Here is a 16,398-nt window from a genome sequence, read left to right as displayed (position 1 = left end):
TTCACCAGCTGTTTCACACATGTTGGAAGACAACAATGAGCGTGTCCTGTTGCTTTGAAAATTCCAAAGCGAATTTGAGAAGTCGAAATTGTGTGTTTCGATGCTTGTTAAACTATCTGTTCCGTCAACAACAAACAGCTCAGGGAAAAGCATTCCGACATGGAGGGGGAATTGGGGACAAAAATGCTGATGATTAACAACTGCATCTTTTAATTACGTGTCTAAAGCAGGGAGCACATGCTCGTAATACGTAGATCTGAGATGGCATTGTATGGATATGCCATAAGCAATCATCTTGTCGGGGTGTTTTTGCAATTCCATTTACTTTGAATGGAAGTTTATAAACCCAGCCAGTTGATATTAGCTGAGCACGACTTGTGTGAAACCGACAGTTTATCAATTTCTCCCATAAATGCCACTGGCGAGAAACATGCAACAATTTATGTCACATTTTATTTTCAGAGTGAAATGGTTCCAAGCTGGAGTGAGCTTTTGAAGAAAGGCTTTTAAGAATGGGGCCCATCAGGTCAAACTGAAAAAGTCGACTCAAGATACTGACATCAACATGTTTTCCTCTGCGTGAATGATGCAACTTTTTATCTGCATTCTCTCAGACAGCAGTGGTTATAAATGTGTTTTTTTAGGCAGAAAAGGTAGGTCACGATCCCGGAATTGCTCGCCTTCCAGCTTGATACCAGATGAAGTAAACTATATTGTGGTGTGGAGGCTCATAAAATATACCTGATGAAGAACCAGATAGCATTGGTCAATTGTAAGGGGGCTGTTGCATGAAATGTGCCCCAATGTCACTTCATAAACACTGTACATGCCAGAATGGTTGCACTAAGGCTGGGCATTTGAGTAAATGTCCTTGTGAATGAAAATAATAATTAGATGGGGGAAATATCTCTTTGAATCCTCTCTCTTTGCTAGTCTTGCATTGGGAAGAATGTCCTGAGAAGTTGTACCACAGTGGAGGGAGCTCACCTGGCCATATTTTTGTTCTTTTGACAGGGAACTAAGACGAATCAACAGGGGCTGTGCTTGCTGCAGCCAAGTAGTGCGCTCTGTTTTGACTCAGTCGCTTGAAGACATGATTAATCAACCATCAATCACATGACTAATGGTAAATGTGCTGTCACTTATGTAGCGCTTTTCTACCTTTGGGTACTTACCCTTTACACTGTTTCCTCATTTACCTACTGATAACGCAGCATCAGGGGCAACTGGAGGTTCAGTATCTTGCTCAAGGACACTTCGACAAGGTCGCAATGGCTGAGGTTTGAATCCCCAACCTCTGTGTTGGGAGATGACCACTCTACCACTGAGCCATGCCACCCCCGTGAGTTAGGATGCCCATTCCTGTCTATAGTATTAAATACAGTGGCATAAACCCTTTATTTCCTCTAACCATTATTAGAACCATTTTTTAGTTGAGAAACCAGGTGGAGCAACTGCACAGCAAAATAGTTTTGACTTACTACCCACCCTCTCAAATTTAAATCACAACGAATAATGTGCTGGAAAATAACAATAGTGTCAGTTGCCACTTCTGTTTTCCTGTAAAAAATAAATAAATATTGCAAACCAAAACTAATTCCAAATTGACCTACAAGATCTCATTGAGGATTAGTCCATACAAACCCAAAACATGTCAGCAATTCAACTCTCATCTTAATTCCACTGCTAAGTAGCTTACGGTTTTGTAAACAGATTTCTGTGGCCATTCCTCCCAATGCAAACCACGACTGAAGCGGCACGCTTTCTCGCTTTAGCATTTCGTATGATGAACGTTGACAACATCCCCACTGCAGATCACAGCGGTTCTGTGAAACAGTGCTGCTAACGTCCTTGAAACACTTAGACTGAAGCTAATTTTAGCTGAGATGTATTGTATCTGTGGAGTCGTCCAGCTGCAGATAACTGAGGCAGAACAACTGCTGGGCTATGACTGGGTGAGGCTAAAATATGGCTCCCTCAACTCACTAACAAAGCTACAGATGTGCATTAAGTGGCAGTGGGGAATTCAATACAGTAAGTCCTCCTGCCATCAAGACAAGATGTTACATTCATCTCTGGCTTTCCGGTTGAAAGATACAGTGCAGCTGAGCCTGCACATGTCCTCATTTAACCAACCAATGGCATGCATCTGGTTATTGGCCACCAATAATAAAAGCAACTTACTTCTAACAGTGAATATTCTCACTTACATCAGACTGAAGAGAAAACAAAACCTAATGGATCAAAGTACACTGCTACCATCACTTGCAGTATACAGATCTTCCTTCTGTGCAGAATGAGAAGGTCTGCATTTGACAGTGACATGATCAACATATCACGATCCCCAATGTGCCAAATGTAGGTTTGCTACTTCAAAGTAGTACCATGGGAAACTGCCAAAACCACATCGGTCGAGAGGAGATGGAGGGCAGCATACTACTTAAACGCTTTCGAAAAGTGGAGACGGTGAAGTATAGCACTCCAACACAGTAACAGGATGTCATCATGACTTTCCTACTGCTTTAGCATTCATGCTCAGAAGGGAGGGGATTGTAGTGTAGGGGGTCCATTTTTCTTCTCCAAAGTATACATTTTTGTGAGACCCCAGGGTAAGATTCCAAAGACCGAATGCTCAATTGAGTGATCGCTCTGGCAAATTAAGTTTGCACCCATTTAGCATCTGCAAACCTTTACTGAATCAAGCCCAATGTGGGTTCTGTCTTACATTCAGATTCAGGTTAGGTACAGATCTTTTTCCTAAACCGAGGACCCAGTGTACCGGTCGAAAATCTGATAGAGGTGTTTAATTCCTCCCATGAACAGGATTTAGTCGCTGGACAGCAAACTGCAATAAATAATGACGCGAAGGTGGACTTCCCGGACAACTAGTTGTCCAATTCCTGTCATATATATGCTCTGAGCTCAACCAAATTGAACAATGAAGGACTGTTAAGAAGCCATAACCCACGACACCCAATCTGGTCTCTTAAGTAAAGCCTGAAGCTGACACTTTTAATATTAGACATTAGTTCAATCCCTTCAGTGGGAATTTCCTCAACACAACTCAGCCCCGATATGTTTTCATATTTCACTCACAGCCAACAAGTTTCCCCCCAGAGTCAGAAGGTTTCTCCTGCTGCCAATGCCCAATAAAGCAGGCAACTTAAGCGAGAACAGTTGGAAGATAACCCTTTTTTTTCCTCGACGGAGGTCTTCTTAGAGGCCCCCTTCCAGCCTGGGGGCCAAAGTGTTGGCATCTCGCCGTTCGAGCGGGCTTCACTGATGTTGATCGCATTGCCTCTAGCAACGGCTTGACATGAAATGGTCCAGACCTGTTACTTTCTGGTAGATTTCAAGTACATACACTTACAGCTGCAGCCTGACGTTAAACGTAATTAACACCTCACTAAGTGTGCCTTTAGCGGGGACTTGAGGGGGTGTGTAGGAAGGAAGGAAGTGGAACTAAGTAGGAGGCTGCTGGGGCCAATCAGTTTGTTGTGTAACCCACTTGCTGGGTAATGTGTGTGTCGGAGAGAAAGAAGTAAACAAGTGAACTGACAGATGCTGTATATCGAGCCTTGTTTAAAAAAAAAAAAAAAAAAAAAAAGTTCACTTGTAAAATGTAAAAATAGCCACAACTATAATCTGTTATTTCCCTTTCAAATGTCGGCACGCATAAGACTGAATTGTGACTGCAAATGTGGTTTGTAACAGTGAAAATTTGAAGCCGGTCCTGGAGAACATAATGAGACGGTCCTCATTTAAAGTCAGCACACACGTGCAAATGTGATGACAACAAAAACAAAAAACACTTGTAATCTGTTGTTGATAATTCATTTCAAGTGAATGTTTTCCACTCTCATCTGCCTGTGATTACGCGCCGGTGAGGTTATTCAACGATGGTGTGGTCAAATAAAAGGAAGACGCTGCTCAAGCCCAAATGAAAGGCTTGTGTCAAAATGAAATGCCAGTCATTTCCATGTCAGGTTCCTAATGGTATTCATACTAACTATAATAAATAGGAAAACGCCACGTGATAAATGTGACCACCGGGGTAGTAAGAAGAACATTTTTATGGAGCAATTTCACCTGACAGGACAGCGATTAGTCACTATTACCTATGTTATTTTTTTAAGGGTTGTAAAGCTTAGCTGTCTACAAAGGTTACTGGTGGGAACATTTGGGTTAGAGACTCACCAAGCACAAAATTAGGTACACCAAAAACCAGTACAAGTAATCATTCTTTGAGTACTCACAGACACAGAGTACCGATACCTCTATCCATCCATCCATCCATTTTCCAATCCGCTTTATCCTCACAGGGGTCGCGGCGGGTGCTGGAGCCTATCCCAGCCGTCTTCGGGCAGTAGGCGGGGGAAACCCTGAACCCTGAACCGGTTGCCAGCCGATCGCAGGGCACACAGAGATGAACAACCATCTGCGCTCACAATTTTGAGTGCTCAATCAGCCTGCCATGCATGTTTTTGGAACGTGGGAGGAAACCGGAGTACCCAGAGAGTACCCAGAGAAAACCCACGCAGGCCTGGGGAGAACATGCAAACTCCACACAGGAAGGTCGGAGCCGAACCTCTGCACTGTGAGGTCGACACGTTAACCACTGGACCACCGGGCCGCCCCCGATACCTCTAGTACTTTTGAAATGTAAAATTTCATTGAACACGATAAAATATTTGAGAGCAAAGATCTATCTGACGCACATGATGATTCGATCCGATGTGTTAGTCTGCCGCAGTACATCGCCAACTACTGCCGAGGATATCTGATTATTTTTGCCTTTCAGTATCGGTGGCTGGTATCGGCATCCCTCATGCATTCCCGATTCCTTAAAATAAGGCAGGTATCAGCTCGATACGATACCTTTTATCAGTACTCGCCCATCCCGAGTTAGTGACCCAAATGAGCACAAGCGCTTTAGAAAACGGATGGATTACACTCTTCAGGTGTACCTAATGTCGTGGCTCCATCTGGTTCTGTCATTTAGGTTTAAGTACTTTACAGCTTTCTTTTATTAGCCCTGGAGTACCCAGAGCCAAGACTGAACCAAAGAATTGTGCCAACTTATTCTCATTGAGTGAGACTGAACAAGTTAAAAAGATGCTTACGTTTGATGCAGCGGTTGGTTCCTGGTGCCACAGCCCAGCCCGAGCAGCACTGTTGACCACCGCACACATTTGGCCTGTATGGAGGGGGACATATACACACACAAGAGAATGGTGAAACAAGATACTGAGAACTCACAGAACGCAAACGCGTGTGTGCATGCATGAGTGCGTGCGTGCGTGTCTCTTTGGCCCGTTGCATGACAAATCAATCCAATTTAATGTTTTGGGTTCAAAACATTCTGAAGGGGGTGGTCGATCGATAATTACAAGGCACCTTGGAGAATAGTCTTTAATAGAATTTAAGGCAATAATACGAAAATCAGGGGAGGGTCGGGAAACTCGATCTGAGCGTGGATCCCGCTTACCATCGTGCGAGAGTCCACAGTGAAAACAAGCGGGGAGTTACTTGAACCTTGCAGGGATTATGTGAGACACATGGGACATGAAAAGCACCCTGCATCCTCAATAAATCATTGAGCAAATGAGAGATGACATGTTTTTAAAAAAAACTATAATGGTATACTCACACTCGTTAATCCTCGCTTGCAGTTGAGGCTTTTTTTTGGGGGGGGGGGTGATAGATGAAATAGCAGCGGATCCTAAGAGCAACTCTGAGGTAACACTGTAGGCGCTGTGCTGGCATGGACGTGGGCCCCGTCTCAAGATATTACAGTAAATGGATTTCTGACTCATGGAGATTTGAAAAGATAGGGCACGGATTGATTTCTCAACCTCGCTTGGATTTTACTCATTAAAATCTGCGTGCTGTGCTGAGGTGCCACGTAGGTAGCGTAGTAGTTGTTGAGGCCCTTTGGGAGGCTTGGCGTTGATCAAACACGCCAAAGTCATCAGTCAGCACATGCAAATTCCATCATATGATTTACTTAGGGAATGAACACCTTAATACCACAGGTCGCAATTAAAATGATAAATCATCTTGTGTTCCAACTTTCGTTTACCCAGCCTCTGCAAAATCAAGGAGCTATGTTTCACCTGCACAAAGCAGGAATAGTGAGTCAGTGTGAAAGTGAAAAAAAGGGCTGCAGGGAAGAAGCTGAGCGACCGTTCTGATCATGAAAAAACACTGAGTCATGTAAAGCTGAGTGAATCAATGTGGTCAAATCACTCTTGATTTATTACATTGTTGGCAATGTCAAGCAAGGCCTTACACATCTGTTGCATGTAAGCATACATGCATGAATGCTAAGGGACACACACACACTTGTTCAATTCAGCTATGCATAACTTTGACTGTTTTGACTCATTCTGGGGTTCCCGGATTCAAACCAATCATGGAGGCCTGTTTTGTTGCACGAACGGAGGATCTCATTAAAAACACGCCAAACTCTTTGTCAGCCGAATCACACAAAAGATACTTACAGTAGGTGGGGTACACGGATTGATTTTTAAAATCATGTGACTCCACGAATGTGTGTGCTTACTTCTCTCAAAGTATTGTTATATTGTATACTCCAGATGACCAACACAACACAGCATACAATATATTTCCACCAACTATTGGGAGTCTCCACCCCAAACCATGTTTTGATGTTTGTTGTGCTACTATCTATCCATTAGCTGAACGGCAACGAGGGTTGCGGTCAGGTATCCCAGCTGTCTTCAGGCAGTAGGCGGGGGACACATAGACACACAACCATGCACATTTACGGACAATTTAGAGTCATCAATTAACCTACTGTGCATGTTTTTGGAATGTGTGAGGAAACCGGAGTACCCGGAGAAAACCCACGGAGGCATGGAGGAGAACATGCAAACTCCACACAGGAAGGCCAGGGCCCGGAATCGAATCCATGACCTTGCGAAGTGCTAACCAGTCGACCACTGAATATTTGGTACAGTGAATGGAATGACAAATTCAATCATGTTTATTGTCTTGAATGACTTGGGAGAAGCGTGATACAAAACACTCAACACAACCAGTTACTCGTCCACTTGCGTCCAGCTATAGAGCCAGCTTCAGTGCTATTCCTAATTGGCTAATGTTCTGTTTCATGTCAGTGTTCACTCCACACATAGGGATTCATGATTGTACTTTGTAAATACTGAACAGGAATCACGGTTATGTCAGGCAGTTTAGTTCAGTTCAACTGTGAATAAGTTAGACTGTGCTGATTAATCGTGAGTTTCAGAAACATTTTTTTTGCACACTGTGGGTTACGGAATGTTTATTTTAACAGAATCAAGGCAATAACGGTACAGTATAGCATTTTGTCGGATCAACTTATCATCTCTTAAACACCTCCTTTAAATTAGCTGGATTGAAAAAAAAATCCTGAAGAGGATCTTTTATTTCAGTGTCTGCAATTCAAGGGCAGCCACTCAAATCCCCTCTCTGATCATTATGTAAACACCGCCCCCCAACCCCCCCCCCTGCTTCTGTGAGTATCATGCTTTGTCCCTATGGAACAAACAGAACTGGATGCATCACGGGTTCATTAGACAAAAAGAAAAGAGCTTTAATATGGAAACAAGCCATCTTCCTGCTGGGGAGTTTGATGGAGACACACAACAAGAAAAGAAACAGAGATTCATTGGACAAAACAGGTGGTTCTAATCGCCCAGCAGATTTTTTTTTTTTTTGCAAATGTTCACCAGGCAAGCCGAGCCACAAGAACACATGGTCACAGGGACCGTGCACAAAAGAAGGACACACACACACTGAAGTAGTCTGCAGCCATGCCTCAAATATCGCAAACATTGGGGAAACTGCAATGGGAGTTTTGGCACCCCTATGTTGACTCACTGTGTATGATCTATTTCTTCAAATTATCAACAACGGCTATTACATCACATCCTGCCATGACTCTAGACACTGTAATTAATATTATCAATTGCTCTCAAAATGACAGCTTCTTGTTTGAATATTGGGGATACTTAAGGTCACCCATCCAGTTTCAGCAATAGGAAGACACTTTTTCCTTGAAGGGGACAATATGGACATTTTACAAAGAATTTGGGGCTGCGGAGTCCCTGCCAACCCATCAGGTGTGAAATTAAACAACGAAGTAAATCTTTGTAGTATCTGCCTATTTGCTAAAAATGGTGAGCCAGGCGAGCCATTTTGAACTCATTTCCATAATAACCACTCCCACAACAATTTACTCTGCCCACAACTTGAAAAATAGGCTGGCTGAAGTTCCACACTGAAAGAGGCACTTTCAAACAGCTGCCGAAGCACATCATGCAAAGACAAAGTACAGAATACAGAATGTTTGGCAAAGTTGTGAACATGGAGTTTGGTTGGGGGAAATGGCAAAGATCTGCGCCACAACATGACAATAAAAACACTGTCAAGTGAATTTAGAGATTTCTGTCCAAATACAATATATTCTACTAGTATATGTTGAAGGTCCTTAGGTGTGATTGTGAGTGTGAATGGTTGTTTTTCTACAGTATCAGGGTGTACCCCGCCTACTACCCAAAGTGCTCCAGCACGCCTGCAACCCTTGTGAGGTTAAGCGGATCGGATAATGGATGGATGTTTGAAGGTAAATTGCTGAAAGCATGTGGAAAGACTAAGAACCATGTCATACTCATTTGTGCGTTAACATGTTTTCACCATTTCAGTTGTACTGATTTTCAGGGGCAATTCAATGGATGTCAATTATATACGGATTTTCGCTTTTCGTAGGCCAGCCCAATCCCTATCCCCCGCAAATGGCGGGGTTTGACTGCTTTTGATTGACAGTTGACAGGTAAGCAAGGTGTGGTTTTCACGCATTCAGCAGAGACACACCCAGCAACTGAGTCTCCCCTACCTTACTTCTCTAAGCTCCTCCACCTCAACGTACCTGCCTGGTGCCTCAGGTCAGCGGAGGAGATGCTACTTTTGATAAGCAGAGGTTTTCTTGATTGCTCGGTAAAGTTCCTGATGCTGTGTCTCAGTGTTTGGAGGGGCCCCCATTTCTGTTTGCTGATGTGTCCATGTGCCAAATCCACACAGTATAGTGTATGAACAGGTGAGCTTCCCCCACAAGTTGTGTTTTGGGGGACTCACTCCTCCCCCCCTGGGCTCTGCTTTCTCAAGTAGCAAGCCAGCAGCCGGTTGCAGCGCACACGCACCGCCAAGTGAGGAGTAGGTGGAAATGGCCAAACACCAGCTCGAACGCACACTTGGCTGCGCAATTTGTTTGGTTGTGTCTAATAGTAGAGGCTCATAGAGAGACCAACCGTCCACGTTCTTGGCATCACTCACCTGGTCATGCCTCTTTTAAAAGGCACAGGCGCACAGTTGTGTATGTGACTTCCCTCTTGACCCCCATTAGACCCCCAAAGTAGTCTAATGATACACTTAAAACCATTTATTTCTTTACACTCTCTTGATGTTGGATTCTGTTTTACACAATGCAGAGCTATTTTTCTTTATTTACGTCCAGGTACGTTCCAAAATCCAGATACACGGCTGCCATTTTCTTTCCATTTCGCTGTGCCAAATTTTCTGAACTTGGATTTATTCACCAACATCGCGTTTCTCATTGTTTCATGCAAGCAAATCCTTCTTCGAGCCGATGACGTTGGTGGAAAATCCTTTTACCAAATCATATTTGAAAATTTTGCCTCAACTAATAACAATCATATGGCCATTTTTTGACCAAAGATTCAAGGTTTCCTCAGAAATTTCCTACTGATTTTCATTGATTTCTGGACAAGTTAATTTGGGCCGATTCACAAGATAGTGACATGAAAACCTTCATGCTTAACTGATTTTTTTTAAACCCCGGCTCATTTTATTCATGTTTCAAATCTCTAGCCATTACTATCCTCTATTTTGATACACAGGTGGTAACAACCTTTATTGATTTTTTTATGTGGTGTTTTTAAGGGAGTGAAACTGATTACATTTTACTTCATTTCAACCGGCAACACTGATTTGATATGTAAATAGTGAAAGAGTTACGAGCTTTGTCAATAAACAAATTGAATTCGTAAATGAAGGGACCACTCTACAAGCAAGCTGTCTTGAACGTTCACTATGAAGCTTGTGATTTGTTACATCATAATTTCCTGGCATGAGACTTCTGCCAAAATGAGCACGAACGTATTTCATTTGAAATACACTGATCATTTTAGCTCACCATGCACATATTGATGGATAATTATAGGTCCCACTCTTACCCTACAAGTCGCCTGGTGTTCGCCTGACCGGACTTGCTGTTCTGCCTCCGGTTCACTTTGGTTCTGGGCTGCGAAGTGGTCACGCTGCGGCGGTGTCTGGTGGTCCTCGGTGCACCCTTTGACGGGAGTTCGCCATCCCCCCAGGCGTGGGTGGTCTCCGGAGGGCTTCTTTCACCACCTTCCGAGTGGCCCCAGAGCGACTGCCCGGTACCAGGAACTCTTTTCTTCCCACCTGTCGAGGTGTCCGTCTGACCATCACCTACGTGAACCAGCGCTATGGCCAAAAGCACAACAACAGCCAAGCCGGTACGCTCCATTTTGTTTACAAGAAGTATCCCCCTCCAAAAATGCCCTTACAATTCAACTTGGGAGCTAACGTGACTTAAAGAAAAAAAAAAGAAAGGAAAAAAAAGTCCGCGACTCTGCTTCTCAAATTCACTTAGACGGCATTCTCTCTCTTAAGTGGATACCTCCTCATGATGACCAGGTAAAACTGCTAAACTACTGGCAATGTCTGGCAATGTCTTCAAAACTATGATAAAAAAACAAAACTTTCTTCTCACATCAGACAAGCATAGTCCTTCTTTACTCCTCCAGTGAGGCGCCAAAAAGAGCAGCGAGCTGCTGAGGCTGAGCTCCAAATGTGAGTGAGAAGCAGAGGAGAGACCATGTGTGCGTCTGCGTGCGTGTGCATGCGTGAGTGTATGCGTGTGTGTGTGTGTGTGTGTGTGTGGTTCACCCATGAATCTCACCACCTCCTTGCCTCAGGAGTCACCGGAAAGAAACAGCCCCTTGTCTGCCGTATTGTTGCTTCCATTATTCCACAATACTGTACTGATCTTGGCAGCCAGCTTAGATCATGTTAAACAACAGTAGGCTACACACATAGCAGTAATCGGGACAAATTTTAGCAATTCCATTTGTGTCTGAAAGATTAACCTGGTGTATGTGTTGGGACAGACAATCGCGAATGTTAAAAGTGTGGTACAGTAAAATTTAATCCGATTGGCGGACGTGTCTGAACGATTTTCCGAAGTGATTATCCTGTGGTGTTGAGTGTGTTAGTTAAGAGAAAATGGTAGGGGATGGCAATCTTAAAACAGGCAAATTATGACATGACCGATTTTTTTTTTTTTTTGACAAAAAGGCGTATTTTGCAGACTCAATCATAATATTATGACTTCATATCCTGGAAAAAAAAACTTCTTTGTTCTTGTCACTAGCTAATTATGATTTTTTCCCCTCCCCCCAAATTTGGGGTGCATTTATGTACCTGTACATTGTGGAGTTATGTAAAATTGACCTTTGATTTTGGAAGGAGTCTCCCTCCCCAACAATTTCACTTAATTGGCCAAAAAGATCTTGGCAGCCAGCTTAGATCATGTTAAACAACAATAGGCTACACACATAGCAGTAATCGGGACAAATTTTAGCAATTCCATTTGTGTCTGAAAGATTAACCTGGGGTATGTGTTGGGACAGACAATCGCGAATGTTAAAAGTGTGGTACAGTAAAATTTAATCCGATTGGCGGACGTGTCTGAACGATTTTCCGAAGTGATTATCCTGTGGTGTTGAGTGTGTTAGTTAAGAGAAAATGGTAGGGGATGGCAATCTTAAAACAGGCAAATTATGACATGACCGATTTTTTTTTTTTGAGAAAAAAGGCGTATTTTGCAGAATCAATCATATTATGACTTCATATCCTGGAAAAAAAACAACTTCTTTGTTCTTGTCACTAGCTAATTATGACTTTTTTTCCCTCCCCCCAAATTTGGGGTGCATTTATTGTAACTGTACATTGTGGAGTAAAATTGACCTTTGATTTTGGAAGGAGTCTCCCTCCCCAACAATTTCACTTAATTGGCCAAAAAAATGGATTTATCCAAATAAATTTTCTTTCCTATCTGTGCTAGTTATATTTCGTTGCAGGCAAAACAATTAATCGCTCTCCTACGAGATGGCAGATGTTACAATTAACTTTCAACATCAGGGTGCACAAGTTCGGTCCTCGAGAGCTTCTATCCAGCCTGTTTTAGATGTCTCCTTCCTCCAAAACTCCTGATCCGAATGATCAGCTCATTAGCAAGCTTCGCAGAAGCCTGGCATCGATCCTGATCGATTGAATCAGGTGTGTTGGAAGAAGGAGACATCTAAAACATGCTGGATAGAGGCTTTCGAGGACCGGCCTTGGGTACCCCTGCTTTACATCATTCATTATTTCAGTACATGGAGCATGGCTTTTTTAAAAAAAAATCTTTTTGTTTGGTGGTGTTCTGTCAGCTTTTTTTAATGTAAAATAATGAGCCTTGGCTCAATAAAGTTTGGAAACACTGCATTGAACGGACCTCTTTCAAGGCCAAGTGCTTGCAACTTTTTTAAACCGAATGCTGCTGTTTATTCAGAATTGTAAACATGCATCTTGGCATGCGCGGGCATACAGATGTAGTCGATGAAGGTCACATTTCAAAGCGCATCGAAAACCTTGGAAAACTGCTCAGGTTATGTAAGAGGTCCCACTCACGGCCTCTTGTCATCTATGCTGTATCATCCCCCCCCCCACCCCAACTGTCTGGAAACAACACATTTCTCCACCACTATTAAATCTCAAACGAGCCAAAAGAGAGCTGGCTCCCACTTTGTACTTTCAAGGCGCAATAGATGCACGGCCGCCTCGCTCAGGAGCGCTCCCCGAGCAACATGACCGCACTCTGAGCACAGCGGTCCAAAACACACAGCGCTGGAGAGGGAGACAAGCAGAGCGGATATTTTCAAACTTCTTGAAAGAGACTGAGGCTGCGTGCCACAGCTGATTACAGCTAATCTCGCAGCCCAGCAGAATCGAATTAGAGAAAGGAGGATGTATTTATCGTATGACTGTGTAGTCATCCACCCTTTTGCCCAAGACTGTGGCCACTCCTTAACAGATCGTGGAACCTGACTTCTGAAGAGTGCCCGTCTCTCTGCGCTCTTAGTGTTTGTCTACAGGTGTCTTCTTAGGAAATTGCTTCTTCACGTGGTCAAATTTGCAGCATCAGGAGGAAGGATGTCTCATAAAGTCTCACTGGAACAAGCACAGCCCCAAAACCTTCAAATGTAGAGCAGACAAATAACAATTACAGCATTTTCAAAGCCAAGCACACAATAACAATATTCAAGTCTGGAAGTCACACTGACGTAAACAAGCTTAAAGGTGGATTGGCTTTTCTCCACAGAGTACTTAGCGGTTTTAATTGCTTCCACTTTGTGAATGCGCTGCTTTTCTGCGACTATACAGAGTTCACTCATGTGATGCCTTCTGCTCAGTTCGACAAGAGGAACACTTAAAGGCCTGATTTGTCGAGATCCCAAAAAGCTAAATTGTGCACTCACTCGAATCGATTTCACACACTGTTGGTGGGCTTGTTGTGTGTGATCTCATAAGTTTGCGGCCCAATTGGCAACAGGTGTGAAATGATGGAAACCGCCCGATTTTTTTTTGCGCTCTAGATAGTCCTGATGGCTTTCACCATGGAAAATATGGGAGAGCGCCACAAGCACAAAATGACGTTTGACGTGATTGAATTGGAAGTGTTGATGGAAGAAGCAAATCAAGCCTGGATATTTCGCCACAATGTTTGTTAAGGCCCCTTTTGACTCAAACACAGCTTGGTCATTCAAAGAATTGGTGTGCTTACAACCGCAGTGTATAAACGCCCTGTCTGAGGGGGGAACAAGTTGCATATGAGTGCAATAATCATCGTGAGGAGGCCAGCAACCGCATAAAAGCCATGTTTAGTTTGATTGAACTAGTCCCAAGTGTGTGGGAATTGGATTTATCTGCCCATCCTTTAGTACATTGCATTTAAAATTTGGGACGCCGCACCTGAAAAACTACTTTGGCAGAGGGCAGCACCAATTGTCACATTAGTGAAACGACCCAAAAAGAAAACTTTAAGGTTATATGTTGTGATTCCTTCGATGGTGGCGGGCACAATTTTTCATTGGTGCTACATTGAAGGGGCCACATTGGACCCTGCACTTCACATTTTCACAAAAAAACAGATTTAAATGTTATATTACTTCATGTTTGTCCTGCATGTCATTCAAAATCATCTAATTAATAGGCGCGGTGGTGTGGTGTGTCATGCTTCACAGGAGCCACTTGTCCAATTAAGGCCCAGATGTGTTTTTAACACCTTTTAAGCATTGAATATAGCCATGTTTTGGCAAGTGTGTGGGAATTGGATTTATCTGCCCATCCTTTAGTACATTGCATTTAAAATTTGGGACGCCGCACCTGAAAAACTACTTTGGCAGAGGGCAGTACCAATTGTCACATTAGTGAAACAACCCACATGCAAAGAAAAGTTTAAGGTTATATGTTGCGAGTCCTTCGATGGTGGTACAATTTTTCATTGGTGCTATATTGAAGGGGCCACATTCGACCCTGCAATTCACATTTTCACCAAAAAAAAAAGATTTAAATGTTATATTCATGTTTGTCCTGCACGTTATTCAAAATCCTCCAATTAATAGGTGCGCTCACTCACCGACGTGAACAAAGTTTGTCTCTGGTGCGTCCCTTCTGCATCAGTGAAGGTGTGCCATGCTTCACAGCAGCCACTTGTCCAATTAAGGCCCAGATGCATTTTTAACACTTTTAAGCATTGAATATAGCAATGTTTTGAGAGAACACAAAAGTCACAGATGTAGCTACTCCTCATTCATTTCAAACAGACTGTCAATGGTTCTTGTCAAAAAAGAAGTATGGTCTTTTGGAGGTTTTGGAGGCACTCTTGAGCGATGTCTGCCCGTTATTACAATTCAGAACTGCTCCACTACAGTTCACGTTTTCATTTTCAAAAATGTCCTGCCTTAGATCATTCAGGACCTCCAAAATTGCATTTCTGAAGAAATATGTCTCAATAATTTTTGTTTCCGGAATTTCAAAAATGTTTACACAAGTGGAATAGAGTGTCACGATAAGCAGATTAGTAAGTGGATGGATTTATTATTAAAAGGATAACATCTGCTCATACTATTATGACCTTGACTAATGTTACAATATTTACTGCTCATGGTGAGTACAGTTAATAAAGTTTTGATGATGTCAAGCATCGTGACTCTGGTCTTCAATAAACCTAACATGCATGTTTTTGGAATGTGGAAGAAAACCAACCCAAGCACTGGAAGCGCGTGCAAACTCCGCACAGACATGCCGGAGGAGAACACAAAAGTCACAGATGTAGCTACTCCTCATTCATTTCAAACAGACTGTCAATGGTTCTTGTCAAAAAAGAAGTATGGTCTTTTGGAGGTTTTGGAGGCACTCTTGAGCGATGTCTGCCCGTTATTACAATTCAGAACTGCTCCACTACAGTTCACGTTTTCATTTTCAAAAATGTCCTGCCTTAGATCATTCAGGACCTCCAAAATTGCATTTCTGAAGAAATATGTCTCAATAATTTTTGTTTCCGGAATTTCAAAAATGTTTACACAAGTGGAATAGAGTGTCACGATAAGCAGATTAGTAAGTGGATGGATTTATTATTAAAAGGATAACATCTGCTCATACTATTATGACCTTGACTAATGTTACAATATTTACTGCTCATGGTGAGTACAGTTAATAAAGTTTTGATGATGTCAAGCATCGTGACTCTGGTCTTCAATAAACCTAACATGCATGTTTTTGGAATGTGGAAGAAAACCAACCCAAGCACTGGAAGCGCGTGCAAACTCCGCACAGACATGCCGGAGTAGAGATTCAAACCGCCCCGGGAGGCAGATGAGCTAACCACAAGCTCCACCGTGCTGCCCTGTTTCGATACATTGTAACGAGATATACCTGGACTGGTCGCCAGCCAATTTAGTTTTGAATGTGAATGAGAGTTTGCCACGGTCTATGGTTTCGACAGGTCTTAACTAGTGTACCCAAGAGGATCCATCATTGCACTCCATGGTAACTGTACAGGTAAGGGTACACCCCAGCGCGAAGATACTCCACACTGATGTACTTTTTCCGACTGTGCAGTGAGTGCGACGCGGGCGTCCATTTACGTCTTGAGTGACTGCCTTGTCAGCGCCAAGTGGGAGAAGGGTTAGAGTTCAAGTGTCCCTATTAAAAAGGCAAACAGTATCACTACAGCCCAAATGG

General features: G+C 43.0%; 1 protein-coding gene across 1 annotated transcript in view; it reads right to left on the bottom strand.

The window, feature by feature from the left end:
• LOC109526135 (latent-transforming growth factor beta-binding protein 1) overlaps window positions 1-11,122 on the bottom strand; it is a 110,070-nt gene extending 98,948 nt beyond the window's left edge. The window contains exons 1-2 of the mRNA XM_019887213.1: window positions 10,260-11,122; window positions 5,124-5,197 (exon numbers count right to left, since the gene is read on the bottom strand). Coding sequence (XP_019742772.1) covers window positions 5,124-5,197; window positions 10,260-10,576 — 391 coding nt within the window. The 5' untranslated portion in view covers window positions 10,577-11,122. The remainder of the gene's footprint in view (window positions 1-5,123; window positions 5,198-10,259) is intronic.
• Between the last annotated feature and the right edge of the window lie 5,276 nt (window positions 11,123-16,398).

Source organism: Hippocampus comes, unplaced genomic scaffold (genome assembly GCF_001891065.2).
Source record: "Hippocampus comes isolate QL1 unplaced genomic scaffold, H_comes_QL1_v1.1 scaffold176, whole genome shotgun sequence".
NCBI lineage: Eukaryota > Metazoa > Chordata > Actinopteri > Syngnathiformes > Syngnathidae > Hippocampus > Hippocampus comes.
The sequence above is the reverse complement of the archived record's forward strand: the minus strand, read 5'-3'. Positions and strand labels throughout refer to the sequence as shown.